This window comes from Leishmania braziliensis, chromosome 32, assembly GCF_000002845.2.
Source record: "Leishmania braziliensis MHOM/BR/75/M2904 complete genome, chromosome 32".
In the NCBI taxonomy this organism is placed as follows: Eukaryota; Euglenozoa; class Kinetoplastea; order Trypanosomatida; family Trypanosomatidae; genus Leishmania; species Leishmania braziliensis.
In genome coordinates, this window is record NC_009324.2 from 96,535 (window position 1) to 109,954 (window position 13,420).

At 59.7% G+C, this 13,420-nt stretch overlaps 2 protein-coding genes across 2 annotated transcripts; both read right to left on the minus strand.

Annotated features, from left to right (window-relative positions):
• Positions 1 to 524: 524 nt before the first annotated feature.
• Positions 525 to 3,773, minus strand: LBRM_32_0310 (conserved hypothetical protein; the record flags this gene model as incomplete). Its single annotated transcript, XM_001567340.2, has 1 exon — positions 525 to 3,773. One exon carries the CDS (start codon positions 3,771 to 3,773, stop codon positions 525 to 527), a length of 3,249 nt encoding a protein of 1,082 aa, XP_001567390.1.
• Positions 3,774 to 5,995: 2,222 nt separating this feature from the next.
• LBRM_32_0320 (conserved hypothetical protein) lies at positions 5,996 to 12,040 on the minus strand (the record flags this gene model as incomplete). Its single annotated transcript, XM_001567341.2, has 1 exon — positions 5,996 to 12,040. One exon carries the CDS (start codon positions 12,038 to 12,040, stop codon positions 5,996 to 5,998), a length of 6,045 nt encoding a protein of 2,014 aa, XP_001567391.1.
• Between the last annotated feature and the right edge of the window lie 1,380 nt (positions 12,041 to 13,420).

Sequence of the window (13,420 nt, forward strand, 5' to 3'; positions counted from 1 at the left end):
GAGCGGTGCAATCGCATGCGCCGGCTGCGTGTTTTCATCTCCACCTCGTTTGTCTGTGTGCTCTGCTGTTTGCAGCTGCAGCCCGTCCTCAACAGCCATATGGCTGCGCAGAGGCCATCGGTCAGGGAAAAGAGAAGGGGCGAGGTGCCGCTGGTAGGTGAACCCAGAGACAGTTGGTGAAAGCAGAAAGAAGCACTATCACGCATGCACGGCGGACGCCATAAAACACCTACCACCACCTCTTACCCCCTCTTACCCCCTCTTCATGCTGTCCACTTGCTTCCCACCCCCCACCCCCCTTATCATGCGCGGCCACTCTTTGTTTTTCTCCTTTGCTGCGATAGTCGCTTTCCGTCTATGGTTTATGTCCGTCTATGGCATGCGGGCTTTCTGGTGTGTATGAAGGCGCATGGGCGCGTAGGCAAAGTAGCAGGAGAGGAGGAGAAGGCCGCGTCGTCGTCACGGACGCACGAGTGCACTTCCACGTCTCTCTGCCTTAGGCAGTGCGTATATGCGCAACATGACTACCGAAACAGCGCGCGGTTAGTCTGCGGTCGCTGCGCAACGGCGTCTTCTGCTTTGTCTGTGAGAGCGTCACTCGTCAGGTCACCAGTGGCGTCATCGCGCTCCTCTCCATACGCATCGCTTGGAGAGCCCCGGTCCCCTTGCTTGGAGGAGAGAAAACCAACCATGTGAGTCGTGCGGTTGTCAACGGCAGCCTTCACGCCTGTGGATGCCGCCATCAGGCCAACTGTCACGGCTGCTCGCTGGTCAAGGATGCGATCAAAGAGTTGTTGTGCGCTGTTCAGCGCTGGGGAGTCCCGTTCATGCGCGGGCGATGAAAATGGCGAGTGTCTACAGTCGGTGAGAACATGCAAGTGTATATCCGACAAAGGCGTCTGTGGGGCGCCCGCGTCGTCAGCATCGACGCTGTCGTGACTGCCGCTGCGGGGGTGGTGGGAAACGCTTTCCGAGGTCGACTGTACTACGACGTCCACAATGTGCGTCGTCTCTTCTCTCGCGGGAGACGGCATAGGAGGCACCGGTGGTCGTCGCCACTGGTGCTGCAACCGCTGGAGCGCAAGCTGCTTCTGCCGAATCGCGGCCGCAGCATCCAGCAGCTCCGACAGTGACAGGGAGCTCAAATCACGAGCCGCCTCCGAAGACGGCATGCGGTTCCTCGCGTCGGTCTCTCCAACGTAGTCGACAAGGGGGTCGACTACCTCACCGCTTGTCGGGGAGCCACGCCGCTGCAATGACGCTGCCTTGTGGCTTCGGCCGCGCGATTCGTCAAGGCTGCCGCTGGAAGGTAGCTGCGAAGACGCTTCACGAAGCTGCTGCTGCTGTGCAAGAGGGAGATGTGCCACGTAGTGATCTGCCACCTCGCAAAGTCCAGGGCGGTCCGCGTCTCCATAGAGCCTAAAGTAATCTTGCTCCTCCTGGGTAGCTGTGCGAGCGGTCGGTCTCTGATCAGGTGATGGGCGAGGACTGCAGCGACGCACTTCCGCCTTGAAGGGCGACGGCGAGTAGGCGAGGGGGTCCTTGTTTTCTTGCTCAGCCAAGCGCTTGCGAACTGCAGCCTCACGCAGCACCTCGCTGCGCAGCTTCTTCCGCTGCCCAGGCGGGCCGTTGCGGTGGTACTCCACAGCCAGCGCACCAGACCGCGCTGCACGCTGACGCAACTGACGTTCACGGCGCGCCAGCTCCTTCTCCCGCGCCGCGATCCGCTCCATGGCCGCCTTCTCTCGCGCCGCCACCTCGCGAGACTGCATAGCCGTGACGCCGTAGGTCACCTCCTTCTGCCGCTTCTCCAATCGGCGCTTTGCCTGTCCCACACTCCCCTGGAGGCGCTCCTTTTCCTGCCGCAACCGACCGATCTCCTTCCGCTGGTCTGCCACGAGCGTTCGGTCCTGCCTGAGCTGCTGTTGCAGTGCTTCAGTGTGCGCCCAGATGTCGCGGCATCGCTCGTTGCTTGCCAGCACCGCCTCCTGCAGTTCCTTGGCTTCCTGGCACAGAGACTCGTATAGCGCCCTCTCCTCTGGCGCCAGGCCAGATGGCGTAAACCAGTCCTCTCCAGGAACAGGTGGGAGAGCGTCGCTGTTGCCTGACACGGCCGCGCCTTCTTCAGCGCACACAGAAGAGGCACTCATCGTAGAATGGCAAGACGAGGTGCGGGTGGTGGTCGCCCGCGCTGCTACCGAGCTGGAACAACTCGGGCGGAGGGCGACCAGCGCTGCCTGAAATTGGCCTGGACGCACAACAGCAGCAGTAGTAAAAGTATCGACGACCTCAGCACCTACTACGGTTCCATTCGCTGCTGGCGCTTCCGTGGTGATCACAATACGTGATTGCAACTCCGGTGCGACACAGTGGGCGGCGCCGCCTAGCCCACGCTGCACCGACAATGGCAGCGCAGGTGGCGCGCTTGGATGGAGCGGGGGAGGAGCTCTCATCGGTAAGAGAGAAGAGGATGAGGCTCGTTGTGGTCGAGGGTCTCCCAGCAGTAGCTGGCACAGAGACGACAAGAAGAGCTGCTCGCACCGCTCCACGCACAAAGCCCCGTCCAAGGTGCGAAGGGAGGGAATAACTTGACGCAGAAGGCAGGCGTACGCAAGAGTGGAAATCCAAGTCGCGCCGTCGGGTAGGGCGGTACTCATATTCGGCTGCTCTTTCAAGATAGCCGCCGCAGCGATCTGCTCCAGAGCGTCCAGTTGGGCTACCGACTGAAAGCGCGCAATGGGAGTACTCGAGATCCCACCCTCGTGCATCACCTCGGTCAGTGCAGCAGCCAGCATGTTTTGCTCGTCAACGCGCGTGCTCACGATAGCGTGGGTAAGCTGTAGCATCACAGACGGTGCCGCGCCAAGGATCATGCGAGAGACCGGCGACGGGTGGAGATGTAGGTCCCACTGCACAGCGCCACCGTGCCCGCTTATGGCTGAGATGCCCTGAAGATCCTCAATCCCGGTGCCAGCCACGTTCACCGAGCACAGCGGCGCAACAGCTGACTGCGTAGCTGCCGCTACCGTCCCCTTCGAACTCGTCTCGGTGCATGGTGGGATCGAGAAAAAGAAGCAGTTCAGGGCAGCCAAACCTCGGTTGTGGGAGAGGTCGACGGAGGACAGCGTCGCTGCGGTTTCCGCGGTGAAGGGATGCTCAGCCAACAATGCCTGGAGAGCATTGTACCCGTCTTGCATCTCATCGCTCTCACAGAGGTTCACATTCAAGGAGTTATGCGACACGTTGAGCTCCCGCAGTTGAGGAAACCGCTGAGCAGAGAAAAAGAGAGGCAGCGCGAAGGGTAAACGGTGGCGCAGCAGCCGAGCGAGGGACATGGTCGTATCGAAGACTAAGGGCTTTACCATCACTCCATCCCTGGCAACGTGCAGCTCTAGAGAGGATGCACACTCGCAGGTGCACTCAAGGAAGCTGTGTAGACCGTTGAAGGCAACATCGATCACCTGCAGTGTGGCGGGGAGACAGCGAATCCAAGACGCCACACCATCGCAGCAGCATGACGCGGCGGCAAGATCACGCAGAGAGATCTGCCGAACAGCATCGTACGGGGTGCTGAGTCGACCCAACGCATTGTGGGAAAGTCGGATTTCGACGAGGTTCACGAAGACGGTATTGAGCCCCCTAACACAGTCGATACGGTTATGGTCAGCCAGCAGTGCAGCGACAGCGCTGGCGACCGTTGCCTCTTCCTTGTTCGTCTCCTGAGCATCAAAGCAGAGACGCGCGATACCGCGGTCGCGCAAGTCAATTTCCATCTGAGGCGCCTGCGTCGAATACTCCAGCAGAGCGCAGTGTCGTGGACCCCCCCCCCTACAAAAGACAAAACGCAAAACAAAAATAATAGTTGACCAGCACCAAACTCTGCGGCACGGGCGGCGCGCAGGAAGACGACAAGAGCAACAGAGGAGGTCAACTCTATGAGAGCTACTCTTGGCCGGAAGACGCGTGGGGTATACGTGTCCGTCTATACGTGTATGAGGATACTACAGCTCTAAGCGAAGCAGATATTCAATGGAGGGCGGCTTCAGCGCACCGAGAAGCATCAAAGAGAGAGGACGAAATGGGGACTCAGATGGGAGGAAAAATGGTGGCATTTAACGGGGAGGAAAGGCAAAGACCGGAGCGTGTGTGGCGGGAGGAGTAGTAGCAACCCCGGATATCATTACTTCGGATGTGTCTGCTGTCCAGTACGGAGACGTGAGAGGTAGCAGCAACGGCAGCACCTTGGTGGGCCACCAGTGACGGGACTTCATCAGTGAAATGTCGACCCAAGTTGACGTACCCTTCGGAGGATAATAAGCACACCGAGGTACACTGAACACAGCCGAGTATTCCACTACTTCATGATCTGCAGTTGCGCCGCACCTTGCAACATGCTGATGTCTGTCTGTCTGTCTGTCTGTGTGTGTGTGTGTGTGTGTGTGCGTGGATATGAGTGCAGGAGAGAGGGAGGAAGAGGGGGATTGTGTTTCACCATGGGCACATGTGTTCTGTACAGATGGAACGCTGCCTGAGCAGCTCCACATCGCCAGTGCTCACGCACGCGCGAGAGTTGTCTCAAAAACAAAAAGAAAAGGCGGATGACAAAGAAGTGAGCATCGACAGAAAAGTCGGGGAGAACGAGGAGCTCGATCATCTCCCATCCGTAAAAATAAAAGCCTCGCGCACGCAGGTCTTCATCAGGGGACCAGCTGTCAACAGAGCATGAGCACTCGCAAGAACGCACATACACGACATACTCAGACCTGAAAACTGACAAAGCGTAAGTCGCGCAGGACCCAGTGAGTCAAAAGAGCCGCGCCTTCTAAGCGACACGATGTGCCCCAGCACACACTCGCACACTCCCAAGTACACGTACAAGCAAAATACAAATAAAAGAACGCCGAAGCGGGAAGCACACGTACACACAACATACAAAATAAGAAGCGCATTATTTTCTACGCGTCCATTCTATCCCGTACAAAATCAACTCTACCCGGCCCGTCGCAGGACCATCGCGTGCTGCGAAGCAGCAGCATGCACGCGGTACAGCAGTGCGCCAACCCAGCTACCCGAGCACGGTCTCAGGCCCATACTCTGCCTACCCACACACCCCGCTCCGTAGGTCGCCTCGCAGCCGCGCCCACCATGCCGGCCGCCCCCGCAGCGAGGCCCCGGGTCCGGGGTGCCGCTCGAGTTGCGCTGCCACCCTGTCTAGCACACGGATGGCACAAGCGTCCTCGCGGTCGCAGGTCGCGCTGGCGCACCGCCATCCACGACCGGGCTGTCGGCATGCGGTGCGATGCGGCGCTCGGGCTCCTCCCTACGTCCTAGGTGCCTGACCCTTGTCGCCACCAGAAGCGGCTCGGCAGGGGGGCGGGGTGGTTGCCTGACTCCCCCCTCCCCCGCAGAGTGAGAGGAAGGGGCACTGGGCCCTGATGCCGCGCTGGGGTGTCCCCTGTCATCAGGGCAAAAAGAGAGAGAGAGAGAATGAATCCGATAAACGGCAATCGTGGACACACGCGCACGTCGTGAGATTTGCCTTTCGACGCAGCATAACCCAGAGGGGAGAAAAGAGAGGAACAAATAGGAAAGAACGGTAGTCGCTACTGCGGGGTACTCAGCCCAGTGTATCGGACCTCCTCACCATCCTCTTTTTCCACCTCTCGCGCACGTTCCCCCACCCCACCCCTCTGCCCTATCCCCGTCGGGTACACCGTCAGTGGTGCACGAAACCGACGCAAACGAATTAGGGGGAGGAAAGGTACACGAAGACGTGGTGGGGAAGGGGGAGGGGGGGGGGGGGGGGGGCGGAGCACTGCAACGTCAGGTGGGCGAATAAAGAGCAGTCAAAGCACATCAGAGTGAGCAAGGCAAAAACAGGCAGTGCCACAACACACGCACAACGTATTTCGCTGTGACATGTGGCGTATGCACTGAGGAAGATGGGTGCAACCTGAGGAACGCTCGACTCAGCCGCGCAGGCAGACGAAAGGCACTAGAACTCAAAGTAGGATCTGCGGTCAGAGGCGGCTGGCTGGAGGCGCGAGGCGCGAGGGTTTCGCGGCGTGGGGCTCTTGTGGTTCATGTCATTCGACCGGTAGGTCAACACCGGTGTGTTCTCCATGTCCTCCTCGCCGTCGGAGGGCACCCACATGCCTGACTCCTCGCTGCTGCTCTCCTGGTAAGCATGTCTGCTAGGGGCCGAGTGTACAATTTGTCCACTGTGGCGGCTATGCGGCCCGAGGTGCCGCGCGGAGCGCTGCGCCTGCTCGTCGCTCGTGCGGTTCATCATGGAGCCTTTCTGGTCGGCGAATCGGTGAGGTTGGCCCTTCTTCTGCACTGTCGCGGCATCCAAGAACTCGTTAGGCCACGACCGCTGATTACTGCACTCGTCTTGCCGCGAGGAGGGACGTGAGCCGTGCATCGAAGATTGCACTTGGCGCTGAGAGGCCCCGGGGTCGTACCCCGTCGAGACCTCGCCGTTGTTGTGATGCGACGACGTAGACAGAGTGGTATTACGGCGCTGGTGAGGGTGTCTTACCTCCAAGTCGTTGAGGCGACGCTCAAACTTGCTGGCGTCGGTGTAGCGGTGCGCACGGGGGGTTTGCGTACCCTCTTCTTGAAAACGCCCCACTGAGTCCACTGCCGTCACGGGAATGCTGCCGCGCTGGCTGCCCCGTCGTGAGACAGCGGGGCTATCGTGCCGTGCCCCCAGCTTCAACGGCTGCACAAGCGGGGCGGTGTTTGTCTGGCCAAAGGCAGACCGCGACGTCGTCATGGTCGCATCACTGCGGAAACTGCTGTTGGCACTGCCGCGAGCGGAGCGCTGTGGCTGCGCCGCGGGTGCGCGTGCCACCTTCGAGTCTACCACGTGCTCGTACTCGCGAGGGTTGCGACGGCAACCAGATGGCGTCATAGAGGCGGTCTCGGCCTGCACCAACTCGCTGTGGCGCCGCATCGGTTGCATCGGCCTGTTGCTAATACTCACCGGGTTGGATGGGTAGTCGGCCTCAGCAGGGGCGCGGCGGCGGCTGACTGACTCGCGAGGGCCATAGAAGTGTAGCGCACCTCGCACCTCCGTTTCCAGCGCCGCGATAGAGTGCCACTCCGCCGGGTCGTAGATCGCCTTCAGCCTCTGCTGGCCCCACATCCCAGTGGCGGAGGACTGCGATCGCGGCGACGGAATGGCGGAGGGTGCCGTGGAGTTCGTGCGGCTAAAGACAAGTCCCTCAGCAGGGTCGACCTCCACCCCCCGTCTTGCTTGTGAGTCCTCATTCTCGCACACAGCGTGCTCTTCGCAGAAAGCCGGAGAGGACAAGATGCGCAGTGGAGCTCCAGTGTTCGTCCGGACAGAGGTGCTGTATGTCGAACCGGTGATCATGAGGGGCATTTCTGATCGCAGTCTCAACAGTCCGCGGTACGTACGCGTCCGATAGTCCAGCAGTGCCGCTTGAACTTTGCTTTTGGTGAGGTGCTTCTCTGCGTAGTCCGCGACGGCAGCGGAATAGATGTGTGAGCCGTCAAAAACCTTCGCCAGCTGGACACCACGGAAGAAGGGGTGCGACATCAGTCGCAGTGCCGGCCCGTGCACGCTGCACGGGGTTGGGGCAAAGACGGTGTCGAGGATTGTGTCAAAGAAGTCGCGCACCTGAAAAATCCACGGCATATTGACCAAGATGTTCTCCACAGCACCATCGCCGGCCTCGTCGCTGTCGCCCTGGAAGGCGATACTGGAGGTGTCGCTCACCTCCTTGGTGGACTTTAGGTACATAGCAGCGAGAGAGACGCCAATCGGCTTGTTCTGCACGGCGGGCAGCAGCGGCACGGCGCGCACGATGCGGCGCCCATGGTCGGCAGCGGTGGTGCCAAAGTACTGCATTTCCTCCGCCTTCGCCACCACCCAGCTGTCGATGAAGCGGCTCACAGACTTGAGCACGCGCTGGTGCACGTAGCGGCGCGTGCGCAGCCCGATCGTTTTCGCTGCAGTGCCCGATGCACCAGAGGTCGTGTCCGTGATCACCTTCTGCCACACGTCGAGAATGTGAACCGGAGAGAAGAACTTGGTGAGTGTTGGGGTCGGAGTGGGGATAACGGCAGTCGTTTCAGGGGTCACAAGCGCGCTACCGTCCCCGGCGAACAACTCAAAGCAGAGAACCAGGTATGTCCACCAGTCATCGCGCATCGTCCAGGGCCGCTCCTCCCTCCCAAAAGAGTCACAAAGCATCTGCTCCAGCACGTACATAGGCGGCAAGTACTCAAGTACGCCACACTGCTGACGCTCGTAGCCCCAGGCGAGAGTGTTGACACCGATGTCGGGCACAAAGAGCTGGATGTTGCTCGACGTTACACTCGGCGTCGGAGTCGCTTTCTTTTTCTCTGCTGTGCTCACATTGCTCTCTTCCTCGGCCTGGCGGCTGCCTTTGGTGGGATCCTCGACACGGACAAGCAGGCGCTGCGGTGGGCACGGGCCTAGCAGCATCCCCTTGCCGTGCAGCGATGTCACCAGAAGAAGCAGCTGGGCAGCGAGCACTTGCGCAATCTCCAGCCACACCTCCTCCTTTGGCCTCAACTCGCACACGCCAGGGTGCAGGACAGCGTGGATAAAGTCCTTGAGCGACATAACGGCCGTTGTGCGCGTCATCTCTCTGAACATTTCATTGGACATGAGTGCGTCGTGTTCGGGCGAGCCTTTCATAGACTCCTCCAGGGACAACGCCGAAACCCACGGCTCCTGGAAGATGTAGTAGCGCTGATCGTCAACCAGCACGCCATACACGCGGGAGTGAAAAGGTAGGCGAGAGACGTATTCAATCATGATAGCCGCCTCTGCATCCTGCTGCAGGAGGCGCTCCTCTTGCGTCTTCACAGTTTTCCTTTTCGCCGCCGCCCGACCTTCCTCTGTCACCGCAGTGCCGTCCCAGGTCGTGGGTGCCATCCGGCCGCGGTTGCGCGGCATCACCCGCACGTCGAACACCTCGTACGTTTTTTGACTCACCGCCCGTCGAATCACACCGAAGGCGGTGAGGCCAACGAGGGTGTCGGCGCTGTGAAGAGCACTGCCACCCTCGGTGTTGGCGGCCTTCGGCAGGCCGAGGGTGCTTGTATAAATGGAGCTGCGGCGCCGTTGTCGTCCTGGCGTGCCGATCCGCCCGCTTTGAGTGTCGTCGTCGTCCCCTTCGGCGCTGTGCTCGCCCTCAAAGATAACAAAATCCTCCAGCGTGAGGGGGTCGCGCTCATCGACGTTAGTTCCCTGATCGGGACCGGGTGGTGCCCCTAGTGCTAACGCCGAGAAATCCAGGCAGTTGCTGTGGAAGGTGTTCTCTGTCGGCTGTCCAGGAAGGCTCTTGCCGAACGACGCCACCCACGGCACCATTGGCGACGTCGTCGCGCAGACGCGAAGTTTCGAGTAACTCGCACCGGACACGGCACCACCCTCGCCGTCCACGTGCTGCACGTCCACAATGTCGCACTCCGTGGCCCACAGAAGCGCCTTGTAGGCTGACATGAAGGCTGACTTAGTCGAAAATGAGAGAGAGAGACCCTGCAGGCGACGGTACAACAACACGGTTGTCGCACAGAAACGCGGCACCTCCGCCACTGTCTTGCCACCAAAGATGCCACCGGTGCGGAAAGGTAGCATGACTAGTGTCAGCTCAATCGTGTACTTCTGTCGAGAGCTGATGGTCACTGTAGTGAGGGTGAGATACTGTCCTGCGATACTCCCTGCCTTGCCAGACTCGCCAGAGGACGTCGGCTCCGTCGCAAACGTAGCGCAGTCGTCCTCAAAGTTCATAAGCGCGACCTGGCGGCTCTTCGTCGCCAGTAAGCGCTTCTTGTACTCCCTCAGCACCACCGGATCATCGATAATGCGCGGTGTCAGCGGAAAGGAGGACGCCGGCGGTGCGACGACCTGGCCGAGAGTAAGGCCCTCCGAACCGTAGTTGACCGCTGACGGACTAAGCGACTCGCGTGGGAAGAGAAGTAGCTCGTAGCAGCGCACGTCAAACATTTCATCGCTGCCTACGTGGAGCTGTATGCTGAGAGCCTGCCCGCCGCAAATGCGCAAAATACGCCGCGGCGCACTCATGCCCTTGCGCGCAGCAGGGCGACCGTCTTCTCCAAGTGCCTCCACCGTGCACCACAGGCCACCAAGCGTCGCCAAGCCTCTCTGTTCTGTGGCGCTCCTCTGCATCGGTTCGACCGCACTCTGCGCCTCTGAAGGTGACACGGATCTGCGTCCCGGTGACTCCAGCTGTGGGTCCACCATCTGGTGCGTCTCCACGTTGGCCAGTTGCATGGGCTGCAGGTTCAAGTAGCGGCGGACACCGTCTTCACGGGCATAGTTGCTATCGATCAAGCGACGCAGAGCATCGTCCTCATTCGTTGAGTCGTAGACGACACACATGCACATGCCCGTGCCGCCGACTGAGGGCTCCACCTGCACTGGCTGGAGCGTGCGCACCACTTTCTCCGTGTCCTCGCGGTTGGTTACGGTGGCACTGGCGCGACGTACCTCCGTGCACACCTCCATGCCGTCATATACGTACTTGGTCCATTGATTGTCCTGCAGCCAAATTGCTATCTCACAGTGATGATGGGCCACTTTATCAGAGTAAAAGGCAGCAGCAGGGAAAGCGAAGGAGCCTCGTGTGCGTCGCGAGGTGCTGAGTCGCTTCTCAGGCTCCACACAGTGCTCCTTGCTATCGATGCGGCGCTTCTTGACACCAACCTCTAAGGTGCGTCGCTTCTGGGCTAGTGTGTCCTGTGCCCGCCGCGACAGCTTCTGCGGAGGTGGCGGGACCTCCTGCGCACATGCAGCAGCGGTGTCGCCGCGGCGGGGGCTGCACAGCATCCATGTCTGGCGACCGTCGTCCTGGCTTATGGATACGCGCTGGCCGCTCTCGTCCACTGTGAAGGTTGGTGAGGTCTCGTCAAGAGCGGTTGGGGACGGCATCTGCGGAGAGCGGCGCAGCTGGGACGATTGGAGAATCAACAGTGGGTTGGCAACGCTGGAATTTGTATTATGCGAGCGCGTCGACAGCTGTGCGTCTTTGGCGCTGTGAGCCCTGCGAGGCAGGAGAGGGGATACTCCTCGGCTGTCAGCACGCGTGGTGGGGACCCGCGGTGGCAACCTGCGCAACTCGCCACCCGGAGCCCGAGGACTCTCAACAGGCGTCGCCGCAGTCGATGCAGCGCCATTAGCGCGTCCAGGTCGAATCACCTGCTCATCTATTCGCATCAACTTCTCGGAATCACTAGGGTCAGCGCCCTTCTTGCGGCGCTCCACTACTCTTCTCCCCACCACCTTCGTACCCTTTTTGTCCTGGTCATCACTCGCCGCAGAAGCACCCGACTCGCGCGGAGTGACGCCGTCCGTGGTGGCGGTGAAGAGCTGTGATTTGGAGCGCTGCGACTGCTCAGCCTCAGCGCGAACTTTTGGCTCTTCTGACTCCTCTTGCGGTGCTGACATGTTGGCATCCGCAGCTAAGGTGCGAGAAGCGTTGAAAGCATACCCAGAGTCCGCGCGGCTTGGCATCTTCGGCGCCGGCCTCGCACTCATCGAATCGCTCCGCACTGACAGAAGCGGAGAGAAGGCCGCAGCACTGAAGTTGATACTCTGTGGCGAGGCGCTGACCTGTTCCGCACCACCACGTGGGATGGGACTTTCCTGAAAAGAAATGGAGGTGCCGACCGTAAGGTCGGCGGGGTTGCCACCACCATCAACGCCATGCGATACCGACTCCTCCACGAAATGCGTTGAGGACGCGACGCTCCGGCTGAGCGGTGTCGCCGTGTGTAATGAGATGTGTGTTGCCGTCCCCACTGGCGCAGCCGCCTCATACAAAGCAGGCGTCTCTACCGAAACCTGCGTGCCGGAAAAAGCATTCTGACTGGCTGGATTCAGCGTCACAGACGTTTGTGGAGCTGTCTGTGCAGTTTCTGCCTCGGTGCTGGGCTGCGGGAGGATCTCCTGAGCGTCCCTGAGAGTGGTGTCCTCGTCGCTGTCTGTCACCAAAAACTGCTTGAATCGGGACGTCATCCACGACTCAAATGCGAAGAGGGCGGGGCGAAGGGTGTACCGGTAAAGAGGGAGGGAAAACAACTAGGCGCAGTCCCAGCTGCTGTGCTACCTGCATGACTCCCAAAAGCGCAGGTGAGAGTATTGCATGCAATGGCGTTCTATTTTTTGTTCTTGCCTTTTGCCGCCTTAGATGGTTCCTCTTGTGCAAGTTTGCTTGATTCCTATACCACAGAGGAGGGTGTCCACCAGCGTTCCGCTGTATCGATCGACTTCTCAAGGATGGGAGGTTACTCTTGAGTGGGTGTGCAGGTTTGTGTAGGAGTGTGGGGAGGGGTGCGTCGGAGAGATCGTGGGAGGAAGGCCAAAGAAAACAAGTAGTGTGGAGCGAGTGAAGACATCGCAGTAGACCTCATTGCACGAAAAGGATCGGCCACACGTCTGACGAGGAGAGATGAACGGTGGGGGAAAGCGGCGAGTCTGACCCTTGTGGGTGTGTGTATGTATATGTGCTTGTGTGTATACGTGTGTGCCTTGGTGTTTGCTTCTCACGGACGCACTGATAAACTGGGGTTGGAGGAGGCACCAACGCAACCAAAGCCCACCGCAACGGATGAAGGGCAAGGCGAATCAGACGACACGATCTCAGCGCACGTGAGGAAAACACACATCAAAGCCGAAAGAGACAGGGACTCATGGAAGTGCGCCCTGCACATGTTTGGCAGACTGGGGAAGACGACACCGAGAAACAACGGCACGAACCGTCGACACACACGCTCCAATGACATCTGCTCTGGAGAGTGCGTTGTTGCGCGGCGATGCGCATCGACTGTACATACCACGAGGTGGGCAAGGGAGGGTGGAAGGGGAGACAAGAGCGACAGCAGTGAGAGACAGAAGCACGAGCAAGAAAACAAAAAGGAGCCAAAGAGACCAAAGATCGGGTGGCAGACGCACCGTGAGAGCAGGTCAGAGACAGAGATGAGGACAGTGACCCTCGCAGCCCCACCTGGTATATCTACAACGAACAGAGCTGCCATGAAGTCGCCTAAAGAAAATCGAACAAACCACAGCAACAATCAGAAGGGCCAAAGCGGCAGGCAGACAGTGGGGGGGGGGGGGGGGAATAAGCTCTACATGAAAGTATACAAAGAGGTGCGAAAAAAGAACTACGAGAAAAGGGTAACAAGGCGCCGCGCCGTTCCCGCTGTGTATGCTGGAGATGGGAGCGCGGGCAATGAATGCGGCACGTCACCATCCGCAGGGATGGCATACCGACCTACACACCAAACACGCGCACAAGAGCGACTGCGGAGAGTAGAAGGCACAAGACGGAAGCAGATGCTGGGAAACCGCGCCATGAGGTAGATCGCCTCTCCTCTCTGTCTGCAACCTCCAAAA